Source organism: Vombatus ursinus, unplaced genomic scaffold, assembly GCF_900497805.2.
Source record: "Vombatus ursinus unplaced genomic scaffold, bare-nosed wombat genome assembly UNPS02014768.1, whole genome shotgun sequence".
Lineage (NCBI taxonomy): Eukaryota > Metazoa > Chordata > Mammalia > Diprotodontia > Vombatidae > Vombatus > Vombatus ursinus.
The window spans coordinates 6,063,250-6,086,152 of record NW_020954546.1 but is presented as its reverse complement, the minus strand read 5'-3'; the positions used below and the strand labels follow the sequence as shown (position 1 = coordinate 6,086,152).

Here is a 22,903-nt window from a genome sequence, read left to right as displayed (position 1 = left end):
TTTATCTGACCTTCTTTCCGAATGCCAATCCCACATTTCTGACTGCTGACTATCTACACTGGGAATTCCTCCTTTCCCCTGAAACTCAAAGAAAAGTACAAAATTTTAGAACTGGAAGGGATTTTTAAGTTCATCTAATTCAATGTTGGCATTTTATAGATGAAGGAACTAAAGCCCAAAGAAATTACTTGTCCAGGTCAAATGATGAAATTGGAACCATAATCTGTCTTTTGACTTCAGTCCAGCCTTTTCTACTGTACTAACTAGTTATCATTCATAGCCTCCATATGTCATTTGGCACTATCTGTATTATTTATTTTTTATGTGTAAGACTTGCCTGGGCAAGGTCTGTCATGTATCGGGTCTTTTAGTAGCCAGCATAATACCTCGAAGAGTAAATGTCTAATAAGTGTTCATTATGCTGATGCCTTGGCCTGGAAAAATTGAGATCTCTTTGTGTTTGGGGCCTGGCTTTCTTTGGAAATTCAAAACATGTATGTTCTTTCTGATGTGCTTGTCTATTGTTATTATTTTCCTAGGTTATACTCACTATTCCAGCTTTTAGTTTCCTGAATTGTGACTTTGCTCCAAGCTCTGGTAATTTCTGGAATTTTTAGGGCTTTCTTTAGTTCTGATCTGTGTTAGCTAGGCTTATGAGTGCTGTGTTCATGGACCACTGGTTATCCTGCTGCAAAGGCCTGGAGTAGTTTGACCTCTGCAGACTTCTATTCCTGAGTCCCACTTTGGGGTTCTAACACAGTAGCAGGCTAGGAATCCTGGCTAAGACCCTGGGCTGGTCTCCCATCTCTCTGTCCCCAATACATAGCTTCAAGCTCTAGGATCCCTTGGCATGCTCCTTCCTGGTCCCTGAGATGGAAGGCTTCTCTGAGATGAGCACCTAGACAGAGGCTTTCTATACGGACCTTTTCTCTATATCCATAAGATTCTGGCTGTCTCTATGGATTTGAGCTGGCAAAAATGAACTTAACTGTAGGTTCTCTTTGGATTTTTAGAAAAATCATTACTCTGCCCTGATGCTAGTTTTTTAAAATTCTTGATGGAGTAGTGAGGGAACTTGGCCATTTTGCTTCCACCTTTTGCCATCTTGGAGAGACCCCTGCTATATTTGTCTACATCTGTCAGAATAGATCTCTGTTCCGGTATGTGTATTGTGTTTATGCCTTGGGGGAGGTAATAGTCCTTGTAATTAAGTAGTTGCTTTAGGGAGGGAATCTTTTCTTTTTTATCTCCTTCTCCCATTAACTTTGGAGGGTCCCTTTGTGACTCAGTAACCCTTGACAGATAGTAGAGGTGGAGTTTGAATGCCACAGAGTGAAAGTTTTCTTATGGAGAGACAGAGAGAGAGAGAGAGAGAAAAGAAGAAGAAGCAGTAACCTAAAGACTGTCCAAGAACTGAAAGTCAGACTGAGGGGGGAAAGAAAGCAACTATCAGAACTGATTATTTGGTTCAAAATATCCCTGTTTTGGGAAAAATGCCGAGAGCAGGCTCATCATGGGCATATTACACTTCAGTCTTTGGAAGAGGACCTGTTCCTTTGTACGTGCAACCCCGGCACACAAATTAGGCGCCCGATGAATACTAGATAGCAGTTGGGGGCAGGGCTAGTGGGAGAGGAGAGGCCTGGCATGCACCGCTTGTCTCGATCTCTCACACTCCTTTCTGAGACTAAGGGGGGTGACAGGAGGTCCCTGGTCCTGTCAACTCCCCTGAAAGAGGGAAAGAAATGGGTAGCGAGAGTAGAGAGGGCATGCAGCCTTCTTGAAGACGCGGGCCAGGACGGTGCAGGGGCTGGCGTCCAGGAGCGACATTCCAGCTTCTCGCTCCGTGGGCTAGCGCCTTACAGACCTGGGTACCAGAAGGTTGCCATGGTTTCGCCAGGCGCGAGCGCGCGTGCGCAGCTCCGCCCCGCTCCCGGCCTCTCGCCGGCCCCTGCCGCTTCTTTTCTTCCGTCCCTTTCTGTTGGGGGAATTCCAGCTTCCGCTTCCGGTCGCGACGCAGGCTAGAGGTCGGTCAGTCCCTGAGGACGCGGGTTGAGGAGCTGTGTTCCTGGGGTGGAAAAAGATGGGGAGAACGAAGGGGGCCCCGAGAAACCGTCCCTTTCCCCTTACAAAAGCAGACCAGGCCCGGGGCGGAGGGTGGGTTAGCGGAGCTAGAAGGGTGGTCGCGACCACGAGTGCGCCTTTCGGCCGTGGGGTGGAGTTCCGTCATCATCTCTTCTCCCGTCCGCCCTTCTAAGCTCGGCCAAACCCTGGGTCTTGCTAGATGCGTCACGTCCCAAGCTGTGCCCAGCATGTGCGGACCTTCACGTGCTCCATCAAGCCCTCAGGCACCCATTTTTAGAACGCTTTGCGGTCCTTGTTTGTAAGCATATCCTGGATTTCACTGGATCTTTTTATTTTTATTTATCTGGATTTCATTTCCATTTCTCCAGCTGGCAGCCGTCTCCCCACTGTCCCCGCCCCACACACCCACCCTTCAGCTGCTTTAGTCGAAAACTCCTTTGCTTACAAGGACAACTTTGTCCCAAGATCATGGCAAACCACCTGAAGTTCATTGCCAGGACTGTGATGGTGCAGGAAGGGAATGTGGAAGGTGCATACAGGACCCTGAACAGGTAACTGCTGGGAGATCAGCAGCTGCTCCCCCAGATTATCCGGAAGGTGATTCTTTTCTTTGTCCCTAACATGTATCTGGATAAGTTTTAAACCTGTAGTACCCTTGGTCCTAAAGAGGTTGAGGGAAGAAGTTCATCTAAAGTTCAACTGTGAATAATGTTTATTGGTCATAAGTACAGCCCAGTTGTATGTGATATAAAACAAAGCAAACAGGCTGTTCCTGTCCCCATGGATCCTACAGTGTAAGACATAACCTCATAAAACAGTTTGAGAATATGAATGGCATGGCCTGTCTTAGTGGATACTCTGCCTGACTTGAAGTCAGAAAGACCCCTCTTCAAATTTGGCCTCTGATGCTTGCTTACTGTGTTACCATTGGCAAGTAGCTTAACTTCTCCAAGACTCAAGCATTCAAATCTTAATGGATTAGAGTTGTGATCTGCCTTAGTGGAAGGAGTTCCATTGACAAGATGGTATATACATTTCAGCAATTAAAACAACATATATACTTTGCAATTCTTAAACACTACATAAATATTACTGATAATAATAATCCAACATTATTATTCAGCACCTAGGTGCTTGGGCATACAAAAGCTAAATCAGACCCGAAAGAAAAGTAACTTTCTGCTGGGGAGGATGTAGCATGTAAACAAATAAGAAAATAAAAGTAATTTAAAAAGGGAGAATCTGGAAAGGTCTCTTGTAGGAGATCACATCTGAACTGTGCTTTAAAGAAAAAGGGATTCTGAGAAGAGATGGGGGTGGGGAACATTCATGCTGTATCCACTTCACTACCTAGCTGTCCCAATACTAGTTTCTAAATATATGATATCCCTTAGTGCTAAGGGAGTGATTAATAAAAGGTGAAGTTAGTCAGGGAGAGGTTTTTTGTTCTGTTTTTTAAAGATAATAAATCTTGATGTGGGTCTTGAAGTAAGTGAGCATGGTGTAAGATAAGATTGGACTTCAAGTCAGGCAAGACCTAGATTCAAATCCTACCCAGACACGTCCTAGTTGTGTGACCAAAGGCAAATGACTTCATCTAAGAGCTTCAATTTCCTAATATGTAAAATGAAGATAAAGTGAGGAAAGCAATTTGCAGACCTTAAGGTGCTATAAAAATATGAGGCAGACATCTGAGATTGAAGTAAAGAGACAACAGACCAAAGTACAGAGGTAGGAATGAAAGGGAAGGTGGTAAAGTTAGATTACTAAGTGGAGGGCCTTTGGTAATATTGAGAAATAAAGTTGGATAAGTAGGGGGGCAGTTGATGAAAAGTCTTAAATGATAGATGTGATGATATGGATCTGTTAATAATTGCTTATGTTTATATACTGTTTTATGACTAAAGGATTTTGAACACCTTCTGCTATACTGATCATAAAATCTTAATTTTGAAGCTGGAATAGACTTTAATAAATTACCTAAGTGACACCATATACATTTTATATGAAGCAATTGAACCTTAGATTAAATGATGCCCAAGACCTGGATAGGGAACCTTTGGCCTCGAGGCCACATGTGGTCTTCTAGGTCCTTGGGTGTGGCCTTTTGACTTAGTCCAAGTTTTACAGAACAAATCCTTTTATTAAGGAGATTTGTTCTGTGAAGTTTGGAGTCAGTCAAAGGGCCACATTTGAGGACCTAGAGGGCCACATATGGCCTGGAGGCCAAAGGTTTCCCACCCCTACCCAAGACCATGAAGCCAGTGACTGGGGAGGAGCAGAGAGTGGAGTAAAAGCCAGGTCTCTTCTTCCCTTCTAGTGAATTGCTTTTCATAATACCGATTAAAACTGCTTTCTTGTCTCAAATGGAAAAGCATTAAGTAGTAATTACATAATTATAAAATGTTAAAGTTAGAAAAAAAGTCTTAAAGATTATCTCATTCAGCTTCCTTTTACAGGTTAAGAAAAGATGAGGAAAACAGGATTGAAGTGACTTGCCCACAGCTAGTAAGTGGTAGAGCTGGAGCTTTTCAGATATTCTGGATCTCAAGTACAGGCTCCAGGTCCTTAAAACTCTACTCTGCTTACTCCCCAGATCTCTAGTTAAGAATCCTTATATGATAGTATGTAAATATTAGAGAGTTTCTTGGACTGTCCCTCTCAGAAAGGGAGACTTGTAGCTAGAAGGGGTTTTTGCCCCCCCCCCCCAAATGAGGGATGGTGGTGAGGGTGAGAGGAATATAGGGATAGAGTTGTTGTCACCCCTCCCCAAAGAGAGGGTCATTGACTTTTTTTTAATGCACAGAAGAGAAAAGCAGGGCCAGAAGGAATCACAAACAAGTAGGGCAGCTTTGAAAGTTACATGTTGAGTTTATATTTTTAAAGAAAAACAAGGGGCAGCTAGGTGGCAAAGTGGATAGAGCACCGGCTCTGGAGTCAGGAGGACCTGAGTTCAAATCTGGTCTCAGATCAGACATTTGACACTTACTAGCTGGGCAAATCACTTAATCCCGATTGCCTTGCCAAAAAAAAAAAAGAAAAACAAGCTATATGTCACAGAGATTTTTAATTTCATATACAATTCTCTTTCTGTTCTACCATGTATATGGAAATAATCATTTGGTGTTAAATTCAGAATTAAAAAAATAGGGAGTTGGAGCTGGAGAAGCAGGGAGTGCCAGGTTGGAGGGTGGCATTAAGAAAAATGTGATGATTGAGAGAAAAAAGGTGGCATTGACAAAAGTTTGCTCAGAGGCTATGAAAATGAGAGAAGGTTAACATATGTTTTCATGAGGCAATTGAGGACTACGGGTAAGTCTCTGAACACACTTTACAAATTTATTTCTATCCCCTGCTCTCTTTGTACTGAGAATTTTGTTGAAGGGAAGCTTATTTATAGCAAATGGTTGGTCTGATGCCCTGCTGCCTCACTCCCTTTTGCTCCTACCTGCAGCCTACCTAAAAGGTGGGATTCAATGATTTATTCAACTTGGGAGAAATGAATTTGCTCTGAGCTTTGAAAAATAACCCATCGAGGTTAAGAGTTTGGGAGAAGTAGCATTACAGGTACATGGAACTATCAATAAATATTTATTAAGTGCCTACTATGTGCCAGGCACTGAGGAGATAGAAAGAGTTCAAAGAAAGTCTTTGACCTCAAGGAGCTTCCAATCTAATGGGGGAGAAAACTAGCAAAAAAATATGTACAAACAAGCTACATACAGGATAAATAGGAAATAATTGAAGGAAGGCACTGGAATTAAGAGGGGTTAGGAAAGGCTTCCTAGAAGATGGAATTTTAGTTGGGACTTAAGCCAGGGAAGACACTAGTCAGAATTGAGGAGGGAGAGCATTCCAGGCATGAGGGGCAGCCAGAGAGAATGTGTCGAGTGGAGGGATGGGGTGACTTGTGTCACTGCATTGAAGAGGACCTATTTGTGAGGAAGGTTTCAGAAGACTTGAAAAGTAGGGGGGGGCTAGGTTTTGAAAGGCGTTGAATACCAAAGGGAGGATTTGATATTTACTGGAGTTTACTGAGTAGGAGAGTGATATGGACCAGTGCTTTAGGAAAATCATTGGTAGCTGAATGGAGGATAGATTGGAATGGGGAGAAACTTGAGACAGGCTGACCCCCCAATAGACTGCTGCAATAGTACAAGTGAGAGGTGATGTGGGCCTGCACTAGAGAGGTGGCAGGGTCAGAGGAGAGGAGGGGGCATTGCAAAGGTGAAATTGACCGGCCTTTGAAAGGGAGGATGACTCCTAGCTTGTGAGCCTCGGGGCCTGGGAGGTTGGTGGTGTCCCCTACAGTAATAGGGAAGTAAGGATTGTGGAAGGATTTAAGGGGAATGATAATGAGTTTAGTTTTGAATATGGTGATACCTACTGAACATGATCCAAGACATCTTGTTAGAAATGTCTGAAAAGCAGTTGGAGATGTAAGGTTGGAGGTCAGCTCCTGAGCTATAAGAGTGACTTAATCTCCTCACTTCACTGAAATTGCTTGCTTGCTTTCTAAATTGCTTTATTCAGTGGCCTTTTCTCCATTCTTATCCTTCCTGACCTCTGCAGCATTGACACTGCTGACTACCCTCTCCTTACTGGGTTTTCATGATGCTGTTCTCTCTTGAGTTTTGTTCTGTTCCTTCTTAGTCAGCTTTGCTGGATAGCATCCATATCCTACCCCTTAACCATTGTTTTTTCCCACTCCCTACAGCTAGGTGGTGCAGTGGATAGAGTGCCAGCCCTGAAATCAGGAGGACCTGAATTCAAATGTGGCCTCAGACACTAGCTGTGTGACCCTGGGCAAGTCACTTCATGCTGTTTGCCTCAGTGTCCTCATCTGTCAAATGAGCTGAAGAAGGAAATGGCAAACCACTCCATTATCTTTTTTTTTAAGTTTTTAGGTAATTGGGGTTAAGTGACTTGCCCAGGGTCACACAGCTAGTTAAGTGTCAAGTGTTGGTCTGAGGCCGGATTTGAACTCAGGTCCTCCTGACTTCAGGGCCAGTGCTCTATCCACTGCACCACCTAGCTGCCTCCACTCCATTATTTTTTCCAAAAAAACCCTAAATGGGGTCATGGAGAGTCAGATACAATTGAAAAAACCAAAACAAAACAAAAAACCAATTCCCTATTGCCTCCAGGATAGTTAGATTAAAGGTTCTTTCCTGGACTCTCTTCTCGATACTTTTCTCTCATCTTCTGTGAATTCACTTATCATTCCTATACAGATGACTGCAGATCTGTATAACTAGCCATGGCCTCTTTCTTGAGTTCTAGCCCTGCCTCACCAACTGCTTTTTGGTGATTTTGACCCAGGAGTCACATATTCATCTCAAATTCAACATGTTTAAAACAGAGCTCATTTTTCTCCTCAAACCCACCCCACTTCCAAATTTCCATATTTCTGTTGAGGGTGAATTTCTATTCACCTAAGTTTGAAAGCTATCATTTTGGTTCCTGCCTCCCATACTACACCTATTCACTTAATCAGCAAGTCTTGATTCCACCTCCATGACACTTCTTGTCTCTGTCCCCTTCTCTCTACTCTTACAGCCCACCACTCTTGTTTTGGACCTCACCTCTCCCTTCTGTAATAGCAGTAACCTTCTAATTGACCTCCCTGTCTCAGAGACTCATTTCACTTCAGTCTGTCATTCACACAAACACCAAAGTGATATTCCTAAAGCACAGGTGGGATGTGGTCACTACCTTTAAAAAGCTCTAGTGGCTCCCTGTTACCTCTAGGATAAAATACAAATTCTTTTCCTTGGCATTTTGAGCCCTTCACAGTCTAACTCTTGCCTGCCTTTCCAGGCTTATTTTATGTTACTCTCCTTTACAAACTCTTTAGTCCAGCTAGTTCTGCCACCGAATGATGAAGTAATAGAGAGGAGCTGAAAACTACTAACCCACCTGTCATTACAATGCCCACCAATCAGGGTTGCCTTACATTTGGTGTGTTTGAGTGTATGTGCACACACCCCTGCACCAGTGCCCACCCAACAGACCATATTATGCCAAGCCCTTCTGTCCTCCACTATCTCCTAAAGTCTATCCAAGTTCATGTTCATTGTTTCCATGACACTATCTATCCATCTCTTTCTCTGTCATCCCCTTCTCCTTTTGCCTTCAATCTTTCCCAATAAAAGGGTCTTTTTCAGTGAGTCCCATCTTCTCATTATGTGGCCAAAGTATTTAAGCTTCAGCTTCAGTATTGACTTTCTAGTGAATAGCCTGAATTAATTTCTTTAAGTACTAACTGGTTTGATCTCCTTGTTGTCAAAGGGATTTTCATAAGTCTTCTCCAGCACCACAATTCAGAAGTGTTGATTTTGCTTTCCTTATAGTCCAATCTCACAGCCATACGTTGTTACTGCAAAAACCATAGCTTTGATGATACACACCTTTGTCAGCAAGGTGATGCCTCTGCTTTTTAGTACGCTGTTCAAGTTTGCCGTAGCTTTCCTTCCAAGGAGCGAGCATCTTTTAATTTCATGGCTGCAGTTGCCACCTGTAGTGATCTTTGAGCCCAAGAATATAAAATCTGACACTGCTTCCATTTTTTTCTCCCTCGACTTGTCAGGAATCAAGTTGCTAAAATCTTAGTTTATTGATATTAATCTTCAAGCCAGCTTTTATACTCTCCTCTTTCACTCTCATCAAGACATTTCTTAATTCCTCTTCACTTTCTGCCATCAGAGTGATATGATCTGCATATCTAAGATTGTTGATATTTCTTTCTCCCGGCAACATTGATTCCAAGTAAATAAGGTAACGATATACAACCTTGTCGTACTCCTTTTCCCATTTTAAACCAGTCAGTTGTTCTATGTTCAGTTCTAACTGTTGCTTCTTGGCCCACATACCGGTTCCCTAGGAGACAAGTAAGATGATCTGGTATTCCCTCGGGACTTGCCACATTTTGTTGTGATCCACACACTCATTGAAAAGAAATTAAATTTTTAAAAAGGAGGGAATTGATGTAATATTTTTTAAGGCAAAATTGACTTCTCACACTGTTTAGAGGCTTGTGATGAAGAAGAGGAATGATGACTCCATGGCTGAGAGCCAAGTTTATCAACCTGGATGAAATTTTTGAGTGCTTACTCCTTCTGGAAACTCCCATTCTTTGGTTTCCAGTACACTGCTCTATCCTAGTTCTTCTACTTACCTGACAACCTACTTTTCAGTCTCTTTTGCAGGCTTCTCATTCATCACTTGCTCCCTTTTAAGCATGGGTGTCTCTTGAAACTCTGTTCTGGATCCTTTTTTCATTCTAAATCTCTCCTTTGGTGATCTTCTGTAGTTTCATTTATCACCTATGCTGATGATCTCCAAATTTGTACATCCAGAACTAATCTATCTTCTGAACTCTAGGCTTAAGACTTTAAGTCTTTTAACTCACGTTTTTGTTTGTTTGTTTGTTTTATTTTTTGGTGAGGCAATTGGGGTTAAGTGACACTTGCCCAGAGTCACCCAGCTAGTGAGTGTTATGTGTCTGAGGCCAGATTTGAACTCAGGTCCTCCTGATTCCAGGGCCAGTGCTCTATCCACTGTGCCACCTAGCTGCCCCGACTTTAAGTCTTTTAAACCTAATCCAGCTTGATGTCTCACTAGCATCTGAAACTCAAAATTTCCTAAATGGAATTTTTCCCTTTAGCTCTTTCCTTCTTCAAATTTTTCTATTTCTATAGATGGCATTACCATCCTTCTATGTACCAGGTTTACAGCAAGTGCTTAATATATATTTGATTTGTTGATTAACTGAGTCTTTCCTCTTGCTTTCCTTCCTCTCCCTCTCCCCCCATTCAGTTAAGTTGCTAAATCTTGTAGATTTGACCAGTTTACACCTGTCCCCTTCTTTCACTCAGCTACAAACATAGTTGAGGCCCTTGTTCATTCCCTCTTGCCTAGATTGTTGTAACAGTGTCCTCATTGATCTCCTTGCTTTGAACTTTATCCTGTATAACCTATTCAGTTAATCTTCCTAAGGCAGAGGGCTGACTCTGTCACTTTTCTGTTGAAAAGCTTTTATTGACTCCCTATTGCTGCTAAAATCAAATACAAACAGCCTGGCATTTAAAGTCCTACACAATCTGCCTCCAAGCCTGCCTCACTTCACACACTTTAACTTTCAGCCCGATGGACTTTTAGATGTTTCCAGAATTCAGTATTCCATCTCCTGCCTCTATGCATTTGTTTGGGCCATCCTCCCTACATGAAACATTCTTCTCTTCCCTCTCCTCGTTTCCTTCCATCCCTTTCCCTCTCCTCCCCTCCCTTTTCCTCTCCCTCTTCTCAGCACTATTCCTTAGAACCCTTATCTTCCAAAGTTTATTAACTTATGGACCATCTCTTCTATCAAGCCTTCTCTGATTATTCCTTCAATTGTTAAAGTTTTCTCCATCATCAAAACTTGTATATATTTGTCTATATACACATTGTATCTTCCCAGTAAAATGGAAGCTTCCTGGATACAAGTATTGTGTTTGTATCCTTAGGGCCTTGCACTTGGTAGATGCTTATTAAATGGTGATTGACTAAGCTGCATTCCAGAGGAACTCCAAATAGTTTTTCGTAATGCAATTTTGTTATAACTAAGATATTGTCAAGACTTTCCTGTTTATAGAACTTGGAGTGGGAGTTATTTTCATTATGACGAGTGACTTACTAGACAAAAGACCAGAGAAAATAGTTTGTTGTACAGGCTTATTTGCTATGGAGAATTTGTTACAATCAAATTGACTAGAAGTTGGCTCTAAGTTAGCTTGTCCTCCTCATAATCCCCTCAGCAGAAAGTATTCTGGCAAGGGCACTTTGTTTGGATCTTTGCTCTATCTATTACATTCTATTTTGTATCATGCTTGGGTATGTGGTGCAGTGCATAGAGCACTGGGCCTGGAGTCAGGAATACTCATCTTCTTGAGTTCAAATCCAGCTTCAAACACTTAGTAGCTGTGTGACTCTGGACAAATCACTTAACTCTGTTGGCCTCAGTTTCTCATCTATAAAATGAGCTGGAGAAGGAAATGACAAACCTCTCCAGGATCTTTGCCAGTGAATCTCCAAATGGGGTCTGGAAGAGTCAGATACGACTGAAATATGATTGAAATCTGACTAACAACAATCCACTGTTCTTGGTAAATGGTTGTTGGATTGATTCTGCCTTGTCCTCAGGTGACTCTGACCCCCGGTGGCCTGAAGTTGGAGAAGTTAGAGGCTAACACTGGTGTTTTTCTGTATAATCAGTAATGTTTATCTTACAGAGGAACTTCCTGTTCCTTATACTTCTGTCACTTGAGAGAAGGAGCCATATTCTTTGTGGAAAACTATTCATCTCCAACCCATTGTAGTGCTGTTTCTAATCCCTTTACTGATAGTCAGATATGTAAAAAGCATGAGGCCAAGATGGTGTGGGGGCTCACACATTTCTTGTATTCTTGATTGTTATCCAAGAGCATCCTAAGTGAAATATGAAGTGATTATAAAGTATCATTTAATTATGGATAGGGCAGTCCTCTAATTTTTTTTTCCAACTACCTTCCTGCTTCTCTCTGATCTAATTTCCATTTAATGAACATTTTTCTTTTTTTAAATTATTTTTATGTATTTCATTAAATATTTCCCAATTACATGTAAATTTTTTTAACAATCATTTCTTAAAATTTTGTGTTCCAAATTCTCTCCTGTCTCTTCCCTCCCCTTTGAGAAGGCAAGCAATTTGATTTTGATTTTTTTTATACATGAGGTCATGCAAAACGCATTTCCATATTAGCTATAATATTTGTTTTTCTGATACCTTTGCCAGCTATGGTGTTTTAAATTGAGCTTAAAATATTCTTCACTTTGGGAGGGATGGGGAAGAAAGAGTGAGGGGTCAGCAAAGGATAGAATAACATTTGGACAGTTCCTGCCACCCTGCCTAGCCTCCCTGTGTCTCTATCTTGGCACCTCCCACTTTATTCTCAATCTCAGGAGGCAGCAGAGAAGCCGGAGGAGGAGCCCCAGGATATTCGGTACCCTTCAGTCTCTCTAGTTGAGACAGTGTGACAAAATACAAAGTGCTGAATTTGGAGGCAGGGAAGACTTGGGCTTGATTTTTTTTTTACCTCTGACAATTATTAGTCATGTCCCCATGGACAAAGCCCTCAACCTGTTTCTTTACAGATACCCGTGGCATTGAGGTGGTATATAAATGTCAGTTATTACTGACAACTGACAAACAGGAGTTAAGGCAAATGGCATTTGGTCCTTTGCCCCAGTTTATCTTTTATTTAATCTCTTGTGTTAAAGAATGCCTTAGAATTTTGTTAGTCAGGACAGCTAATTTTGAGAGGATATGCCATGAGCATCAAGGAAAATCAGGTATGATGAGCCCTGAGTAGCTTTCCCTGTCTGCTCTTAATGTTGTAGTTACTTTCCTTAGATAATCTTGAAAGTTTAGGCTAAAAGTCTGGAAGCAGTTGTCTTTGGGGCATCAAGGAAAGTGCTAAAGGAATGACTTGTTCTGTTTTTTTTTTCTTTATGGGGAAGCTGTTTGGGGGGTCATTGAAAGAAAAATGAGATTTATTTTCTAAAAAATAATAACATTTATATTCCCCCTTAAGATTTACAAAGTACTTTGTTCACAGCAATCCTATAAGGTAGGTAGTATAGCTAATAGGTATATGTGTATGTATACACACACATTTTATATATATATATATATATATACACACACACACATATATGTTATATATGTACACACCTACATATATTACACATATATTTAATAAATGGAAAAGTTTTTATTAAGTACTGACCATTTGCTAAGAACTGTGCCAAACATAGGATAAAAATACAAAAATCAAAACAGTCCCTGCCTTCTAGGAGCTCACCTCTTTAAAATAATGTGTGTATAGATGGGGAAGCTATTGCAGAGATCTTGTTCTGTTTTTAAGGTGGCAGTCTTTAGGTGAACCTTGTTCTGGAATCTTCTTCCCCCCGACTCTATCTTGGATTGTCAAAAAGTGCTCTTAACACCAATTTCAAGCCCTTCAAGAAAAACTGAATGGAGCCAATCCTGTTAAAGCTTCTTTCGTAAGGAAGGCCTATTGAGCATGTAATGTGAGCAGTTAGTATTCTGGCATGTTGGGATCTCAGCATTTTTGTGCATTTTAGGGAACTCTTTCTACTTTTCATATTCCTTATATGCTTAGTCCTGCATCAGATTTGAAAAGACCCTTTAACTTCATGTATAACTAATAATCCATGGCCAGTTTCTTTCCTCCTTAGGTCTTTCTTCTCTGGTCTTATAGTTGGCACTATAAAAATTGGTTATTTGCTCTGTGTTCTGATTACATAGGCAGTTGGTGTTAACTCAGTAACCAAAATGGTTGAGAAGAGTAAGGGAGTGAGAGAAGGGATGGGGCTAAATTCCTAGCACTTTTGTAGCGCACTTGTAACTAGACAAAGGAAATGTTTTCAGGGGGTGCTATCACAAAACCTGCATGTGTTATGTAACCATAAGCCCTTATTGGTCAGCTCGGCTGTGGGGGAGGAGTATGTGTATCTGTGAGGGTTTTTTGGGGAGGGGAGGGATGAGGTGGTCTAAGTTGAAGGCCTTGGCTGAATGGCTGGTCATTATGCAAATGAAAGGAGGGAGAACTGGGAGTGTGCCCATTTGGCCCTCTTTTCCCTTGGTGGCCCATTGAGTATCTTGTGCACACATTTGGCTTGACATGAGCTGGCTATGCTGACATGTGAGCCTACTCTCTTCCTCACTCAGGCAGCCCAGCACCTTTTATATAATCTGTTGAATTCATTAAAACTGGTGACTGGTTCCTTCAGGGTTGGCTGCCAAGTATCTGCAGTATAAGTTCCTATATGTTTACAGAAAATCTCACAGTTGGGCTAGGCCTTCAACACCTCTGGAGGTAGGCACGTCATTAGTAGTATGGGGTATTTGCCTTCTAAACAGTGGCAGTAATCTATACTTCTCCAGAATATTTTCTCTCCTGCTTCTGTAGTAGAGACCCTTGCTATCTCCCATCACAAATACTGCGAGTGTTAGATGCTACTGTAGTAGCTTCTTTTTTTTTTTTTTCCCTTTGTGCTGAGGCAGTTAGGGTTAAGTGACTTGCCCAGCCGTAGTAGCTTCTTTAGAGGTCTGCCTCCACTTCTACTTCTTTTCCCCAGTATTTTTTTCTATGACTATCAGATTGATTTTCATCCATTCTGTATTCTGATCATATTTCTATCCTTCAAAAGATCTGTGATTGCTTTAATGGGTACTCCCTCTGATAAGGTGGATCACAACCCAGCCATAGTGTTTTATTCTGTGAGATTCTTGTCTTTGCCCTCCAGTAAACCTTCCATGGGGAAGCCACCCGATATGCTGGGAATTCTTTTCTAGTCCTCCTGACATTGTGTTGCTGCTGAAATGTCAGCTGGTTGTTAGCTATTCCATGTGACCAGTCCAATTTCTTTTTTTTTTTTCTTTTTAAAAAAAGATTGGGTTTTCCCATCTTGTTTTGGCAACTCACAAGCCAGGTGCCACTATCAGTTGGCACAGGCATTTTGACCTGTTCCATTTTCTACCTGGTGGCCCTTCTCCTTCCCTGGCCCCAGAGTCTCATCATTTTAATGCCAAATTTAGTGTAGAAACCCAGTTGGCACACTCCTCTGCAGACAGAACTCACAAGCTGAAGAGATCTGCCCAGTCTCAGCCTCCTTGTTAGCTAGGATTATGGGCATATGCCATCATGCCAGGCCCCATTTCTTTTAAGGGCTACCTTTCTCTGATATCTGTGATATCTCTTCTTTTGTGTACTTCTTCATTGGTAATGTTGCTTGCTCATACCTACCATGCCTCTCCTTTGCTTTTTGGTTGACCCTCAGCTTTATTTGGAGACTGTTATACTCCATGATCCATAGTGACATACCATCACCAGAAGATCAGTGGTATTACAAAGATGAGCCTTTATTTCAGAAAAAAGCTTGAGGTCCATGAAAATACTGTACAATTTCCTAAAGGCAATCCAAGTCTGCTTGCCTACACTTTTTCTGTTCTGGGTGCAGCTCAATGTCTATCCAAGAGAATATGGACTGATGGACTGACTCTGTAGGCTAGTTGTTCCTCCAGCTACATTACGTGATCTAGAGTGTAGACATTCATCAACTGGGTTTTTCCAGTGTGGATATTTACACCACACACTTTGAATGATTATGAAAGTCATTTAGGAGGCTCTTCAATCTTCTCCAGTTGATGCAGTCCCCACAATATCATCAGCAAACAGCAATTGGAAGACTCATCCTTATATAATTCCTTCCCCATTTGGATCCTGTATTGGACATCCTCTATGATATTGGCAAACACTCTTGGCAAGCATATAGCTTCATGTTTTGTGTCCTTTTTTGATAGTAAGAATTAGAAGGTCATCAAGCAAAGTATCTCTGTTGTTTTATCTTTAAAGGCCTTATATGATTTCAGCATGTGCATGGGAGATACCTTTAAAGTAGGGTTTTTCTCTACCAAATCAAATGATTTTGTTCAAAAGAAAAAATATAAAGTAAGCACAGCAGGATTTTGTAGTCTATGTAACTTTCAGCCAGTTACTGTAAAGGTGTAGTTTGCTGTAGAATATCATGTGTATCATGTGTGAAAGCCTGGCATTTTTTTTTTTTTTTTTTGGAGCACTGGTCCTATCATTCAGAAATCTTAAGTGGTTTCTTATTGTCTACCAAGCAGAGGTCACACTCTTTTGTATGACAATCAAGACTTTTCCTTTCCTACCTTATCTTGTACTGTACTTTCTCAATGAAATTGAATTACTCTGTTCCCCATACCCTATACTTTTCCATGTCATCGGGAGTGTACTGGTAAATATTTAACAACTGGCTCTCCCCAAAAAAAGCAGACACAACATTGTTAAGTTTAATCTGCGTTATTAACATTTCCTCTATCATTTTCTTAAGTCTAGATAAACGATAAATCAAGCCCTCATCTGGAGCATTTACTGATGTCCCAGGTATAAATGCTCCCAATGAAAATTTAACAATTGGCTCCACTCCCCAATCTGTCTGTGACCTGAAAGTCTCTCTTCTCTTATTTCTGACCACTTTCTAAAGGCCAGCTCAGTCACTACTTCTTGTAATGACCTATTTCCCCTTAGACTTCACACAGGGCTGTTTTACACCTTTAGGTTGCTAAGGCTGGAGAAGATCTTAAAAATGATCTTGTGCCTTTTTATCATGATGGGGAAAATGAGGTCCAGAGAGGCTTTCGCTTGCCCAAAGTCACACAGGTAGTAAGCACCAAAGTTGGGATTTGAACTCAAGGCACCTGACTCCTTAATCTGGTGCTGCTTCTACGATACAATCTGCCTCTCTAAGTATAATTGTGCATTATAGTTATTTGTGTCTTATCTTTTATTAGATTTTGGGTCCCATGAAAGCTGGCACTTGTATTTTAACCAAGCTTTGTATTGCCCACCCCCAATACCTACTGCAGTACTCTATGTACAGTAGATGCTTAATTAATGTAAGTTGAACTGAATCATAGGCAATTATTTCCTGTCAGGGAATCCCATTTGCAAATTTCATCCAGATTGTTGGAAGGACCCATTCACCTTTTCTTTAGTCTTATGATCCGATGAGATAACAAATGTAAAGACCTTGAAGTACTACGTAAATCTAGGTGTTATAATTTTTCTCTCACACTCTTCTGTTATTCTTTCATTCCTCTTCCTGCCTGTTCACTGATAAGGTCTCTGGAGTCATAGAATTTCAGAGCTTGAAAGGGACCTTAGAGATCTGTTACTTCATAATTTCTTCTAGAGTTTGTTCTCTTGAATTCCTTTACACTCAGTCTTCCTTTCTCTTTCTTTATCTGATCTTACAAAACACTGGTCCCCAGGGTGATATTTGAGGACTCTGAATGATGGTAGACCCCATCTCTGAAAAACAACTCTAGAAGCACCCTTACCCCCAAGCCACAATTTATGCCATGCTGAGGTATGAATACCATGATTATCACCATGATGCTGCCAGCATCTTTCTGGGTTCTAATTAATGTGCATATGCCCTAATTAAAGATCCTGCTGTGGAGAGGAGAGCATCATAATTCAGTGAAAAAAGTATTAGCTCTGGAGGCAGAGAACTTGGGTTCCGATCCTGCTTTTGATACGTAACTTCTGGCAAGTCACTGACTCTTCCTGGGCCACCTTACTTTTAAAATGAATGGAGTATATTAGATGGTCTGTGAGGTTTCTTCTAGCTTTAGATCTGTTGTCCTAGGGTCCTTGATCCCATTGGAATGGGATTGTGGTTCTCAAGACAATCTAAAAAGTGAAGAGAGATCTCTATGAGATAGGACCTTTTTAGAGTAGAAAGGAGTGTCAGCTCCCTGAGCTAATAGCTCTTAGACTGCTTGAGGCCTGAAAATTAGCAAATGGAAATATATGGAATCCCTTATAAACCTGGGGGGACCTGTCTAAAATAGGACCCCATGACCTTTGAGTATTTATTTTCTCCCTAATTCTGGTTAATCTCTTTCCCACTATCTTGGAAGTTTGAAGTGCCCCATTTCTACACAGCTCTGTTCAAAAACAATCCTCAATTACAAATTGTATCTAATAATTAAGCAGCAGGAGCCTGGGTGGGGCAAGAGACACTGGGTACTAGGTAGAATCCAGGGTAAGGTTTCACATATACATTCACCTGTGTAATTTACCTAGTAGAATTTTTATCTGACTTCTGTGCATTCAAATAACTACTTCCCAGAGCTTTATGATGTTGATATGGAATAGCATCAATGAATAGGACTTCCCACTGAGCACAACTGGCTAGCAGTTTGTGTACTTCTGCCGCTTTATCCAGTCTAATTCCCACCCTGTCTTCTCACTGTAATAACCATGTTTCAGGCCCCAATCCCTCAATTCTCACTCATTAGATACAGTGAAGTGACAGAGTGAGCTAGGAATTGGGCTAAGCAAGCCAACCCAGTTATAGAAGGCAGCAGAAGAATGATGCCTTCACTGCTGCAGAGCACCAGCTGAGGAAGGGTTGAGGGAGATACTCACATATGGATAATAGGGTCAGTGCCTTCCAGGGGAAGCTTCCTAGGAATTACAGAAGGTTATTGGCTGGCCTCACTTGTCATGGGAGTAACACTCAGTGTTTGTTTTCATCTGGCTCAGTGAGAGGGGAAAGGTGGGAGATAGATCATAGGCTCAAGGAAGGAAGAGATTTTCCCCTGGCTACCTTGCTAAGAGCTTGGGGGTACAGAGGACAGAAATCACCCACAGTGCTATTTCTGTCACTTCTGGGTGGTGGCATAAGCCTTGATGCTATCTCTTTGCAGAGCCCAGGGATAATGAGATCATAGTTCCTGAGAGCAGAAGCATCATCCTCCCCTTGCTTTGCATTTCTCCACATATTGTAGCACTGAGTTTGACACACTGCCAGGGGAGTGTTAGGAGCTGTCCAAGGCATCTAACCAATTTGTTTTGTCTCTGTGAAGAATTCTTACTGTGGATGGGCTCATTGATGACATCAAGCGGCGGAGATACTACGAGAAGCCATGTCGCCGACGACAGAGGGAGAGCTATGAGACTTGTCGGCGCATCTACAACATGGAAATGGCACGAAAAATTAACTTCTTGATGCGCAAGAATCGGTTGGACCCATGGCAGGGCTGCTGAAGCCAGTGGAGATTAAGAGACCTAATGTGAAAACTCCCTCATGGGCAATAGCTATGTCTCCACAGGTTTCTTTAAGAACCTAACAGTCGGGGAATTTGCTTCCCAGTTTTCCCAGCCCTGGTTTCTCTTGCCATCTTTTCAATCCCAGTATATTCAGATACATATATACATGCATGCATGCCAGGCATTCACACTCATTTACCCCCCTGCCAGCAAATGATATCATTAAACGTTCCTCCTTGTCTCCATGTCTCTTTGATGAATGGAAAACCCCACGGGACTGGGTCTTTGCCATTCTGAAGAAATTGGCAGGGCAGAGATTTCCAAAACGAACAAGTGGAATATAACACTTTTATTCTGTTCCTTGAGCCCTAATAGTTCCCAGTAAGGAAAGCTAAGGACTCCAGATAAGAAGTGGGCCCCTAGTATTGTTTGAAAAGTCATCTCTTTTCTCTCCAGAATAATTTCCTAAATCGAAGAAGGCTAAGGCTCATGTAATTGTAATAAAGTCTACTTCCGAAGCACCAACCAAACTATCATGCTGAAATCTTTCCCCATGGGGATTCCTGGAAAACAATCCAAATTATTCCTGTTTTCTCTCTTTTGTTCAGAAGGGGGGGAAGTGGATGGGGACAGGGACGACAGGGATGCAGGTTTGGTCGGCACGGCGATAAGACCAGACAGGGCTGAGATGGGGTTAAGCTAATAGGCATAAAGGTGAATGGGGAGCAGCTAAAACATGGAAAAGATGAGAAGATGGAGCACACACGGGACAGACACGAATCAAGGAAACGGTGTTTCCCACCCCACCCCACGTTCTCTTCCCCAGCAGGACTTTTGGGCATGTGACACTGACAGCTTGTGGCATCAGGCCACTGTGGGGAAGGCCAGCTGCTTTGCTTCCTCTCCTGCTGTCTGTTTGCTCTGGCCGTGCTCCCCAGATAGCTGTGTTGCTGATATTAGGCGAGTAGGCGCCAATCCCTGCAGGGGGTGGTGGGGAAGGCCAAGGTGGGCAGCCCACCCCACTCTTCAGCAGGCTACAGCCTGTGTGAAGCCTTCTGGAGCTGCAAGGCTTTCAAAAAGGAAATCAACAGTGCAGCCAGGCTTCCTTCCGCTAGTTTGCTGATGTTCAGACATCTCCCTCTGGTGGTAAGGAAGGATGGTTTCGGGTCACTTCTAGCCCTACTCATTTATCTTCTTTTTAACTTCTTTCCCTAAGGATTCCCATTTATACGAACATCCTTACTGATTAAGCTGGGGCTATAATAAGATAGGATGTAACTCATGTGGTCCTTGCCCTCTTGAGCTTCTGCCCTTCCATTAATGTCAACACTAAGAGTACTTGAGGGATACTAGAGAAACAAAAGGTATCCTCGGCTCCTAGAAGTTGATAATCCAGCTGAAGACTATATACGTGTGAAACAAATTTTTTTAAATCCAATTTTATGTAGAATTAGTCACTCTTAACATCTTTTTTCTGGCATTGTATTTTGTGAGTGTTTTCCCTTTGTCTCCTGTGTCAAAACAAGATTTAGGAATATATTAAAGCAAGAAATCAATTACATATAAATTCAGAGTGGACGAATTCCACAAACATTAAGTAGCTACCCTTATGAAGGGGGAGGAGAAATACAACACTGAGCTACCTTAATCCTTGTCCTCATGAATTTACAATATAAGGGGGATGGATAAGTTACAAATACAGATAAATAGGATACAAAAGGTTCCATAAGTATCAAAGTGCTATTTGAAGGCCACAGTAAAGAAGGAATTGCTTTGATGCAGTTGATAGAGAAATTTAGGAGTTGGTTAAATTTAGCACCAAGCTTTATAGGAAGAGACATTCAACATGTCTAAAATAGAATTGATTTCAATTTCCCCTCTTTGAAGTCCATCCTCCCTCGGCAACCAAAATTAACTTCCTAAGGCATAGATGTAATTGTCAGAAGAGTCAAGAAGCATTTATTGTGGGGCTGACAGGCACTGCACTAAATGCTGGGAACATAAATACGAGCAGAGAAATTGTCCCTGTCCTCAAGGAGTTTACATCCTAATGGAGGAAGGCAACATCACAAAGAAGGGGGGAGGGATAGATACCCAGCAGTGCCATGGTAGGTATAGTCCAGAGAGGAATGAAGACAAAACTGGCCTGGGTTCTTTACTTTAAATGGAGGTTTTGAAAGGAACTGGCCAATTAGAAGGGGGCAAAGTATGCTTCTAGTGTGAGAAAACCAGGTGGAATGAAGTTTGAGGGTGAGGAGGCTGCTGTGGCACGATGGAGAAAGTCCAGATTCAGGAGCAGAGCCCAGAGAGAAATGAAGTCATAAGTGGCCTGAGCTCTTTCCATTCACCTAACTGTTGCTAGGATAAAATAGAAGCTTTTCCACCTGGCTGGTATGCTACAGTCTGGCTCTAATAAATTTTTCAAGACTCATTTCACTTTAGTCCACTTTTGTAATTCTTATTCTAGCCAAATTTACCTGATTGATGTTCCTGAATTCCACTTGCCATCTCCCACCTCTATCCCCTTGCCTAGGTACTGGTACCTCCACCTCCCACCTCCAGGCTTGACTGCATTTCTTCCCTACCTGAACCTCCTATAATCCCGAGCATCTATTACTGTGCTTTGTGCATAACATAAACACTTGTGCATTGAGAAATTGCAAACAATGGGGCAGCTAGGTGGTGCAGTGGATAGAGCACTGGCCCTGGAGTCAGGAGGACCTGAGTTCAAATCTGCCCTCAGACACGACACTAGCTGTGTTACCCTGGGCAAGTCACTTAACCCCAACTGCCTCGCCCCCCAAAATTACAAACAAAGATTCAGAGAAATGTGGGAACATTTTATGATCTGATATGGAGTGAAATAAGGAGAACCAGAAGAGGCATATGCACTGACCATAACAACATAAGAAAACATGATACTAAAATGAAGTTGAGTTCTGAATGACTGAAAGCAATCATGGTCCCAGAGAAGTTAATGAAACATACTTTCTTCCTCTCCATAGAGATAGGATGGTTGTATACATTGTCAGGCAGTGAATACATCTGGTACTTACTCTTTTTAATAGGGAAGGGTATTTCTATGACTGCAATATAAAAAGAAAAGTTATTAATAAAACTTGGTTTTAAAAGTAAGTAAATGTTGAATGAATGAGTGCTCTTGCCTGCCAAACCTGTATCCTCTAGACTTCCTGTTAAGGGCATCACCAACCTTGAAGTCATCCAGGGATCAACTCTTCCCCCTCCCTGCCCCCAATGCCATGCAATGAGGGGCCAACTCTTACTAATCCTTATCACACCATCTCTTTCATCTGCCCCCTTCTCTCCATTCACACAGGTCTACCAACCCTTGGTCCCTCATCGCATCAGTGGTAATGGCCTCCTGCTTGATCTCCCTGTTTCCAATCTTTTCCATCTCTATTCCATGCTCTACATAGCTGCCAAAATAATCTTGTTAAAAGGCACAGCATAATGACAATAGCATTTATATAATCTTTTAAGGTTTGTAAAGTGCTATAGGCATAGGTTAACTCATTTGATTCTGAAAACTGTGAGGGAGGTGTTATAATCCTCATTTTACAGATTAGGAAACAGGCTCAGAGAGATTAAGTGATTTGACCAGGGTCACACAAGTATCTAAGGCAAAATTCAAACACAGGTCTTCCAGATGCCAAGTCCAGCACTCTCACCCACTTCAGCTTCAACTAACCACCTTTCTCCTGTTCAAAAGCCTTCAGTTGCCAAAGATACAACAGGAAGGCATGTCAGGTCATCTAATCCAAAGTCCTTCATTTTAGAAACTAAACAGGCCCAGTGAAGGTATTTAAGCCTACAGTCACACAGCTAAGTATAGTCGAAGAACCAGAATTTGAACCCATATCCTTTGACAGAAACCCAATGTGATGATTAAAAAGATCTAAGAGACATAGTTTAATTTAATTTAATGTAATTTAATCATTTTATTAATAAGACCAGTAGGTTATTAATAAAAGGATGGTCATTTGGCCGTCTCTGTTAGACCACAGACAAACATGGCAGCAGGCTCACAGTTTACATACCCTTTGAAGAGCAGGTGTTCAGTGAGGGGCAGAGAGTGACATGTCACCCTTGGACAGAGAAAACATCTC

At 41.8% G+C, this 22,903-nt stretch overlaps 1 protein-coding gene across 1 annotated transcript; it reads left to right on the top strand.

Moving 5' to 3' along the window:
- Positions 1 to 1,934: 1,934 nt before the first annotated feature.
- Positions 1,935 to 19,301, top strand: LOC114043417 (28S ribosomal protein S21, mitochondrial). The gene is made up of 3 exons (XM_027862523.1): positions 1,935 to 2,027; positions 2,454 to 2,636; positions 18,593 to 19,301. The coding sequence occupies exons 2-3, from the start codon at positions 2,554 to 2,556 to the stop codon at positions 18,771 to 18,773; spliced, it is 264 nt and encodes an 87-aa protein (XP_027718324.1). The 5' UTR covers positions 1,935 to 2,027; positions 2,454 to 2,553; the 3' UTR covers positions 18,774 to 19,301.
- The last annotated feature ends 3,602 nt before the right edge of the window (positions 19,302 to 22,903 follow it).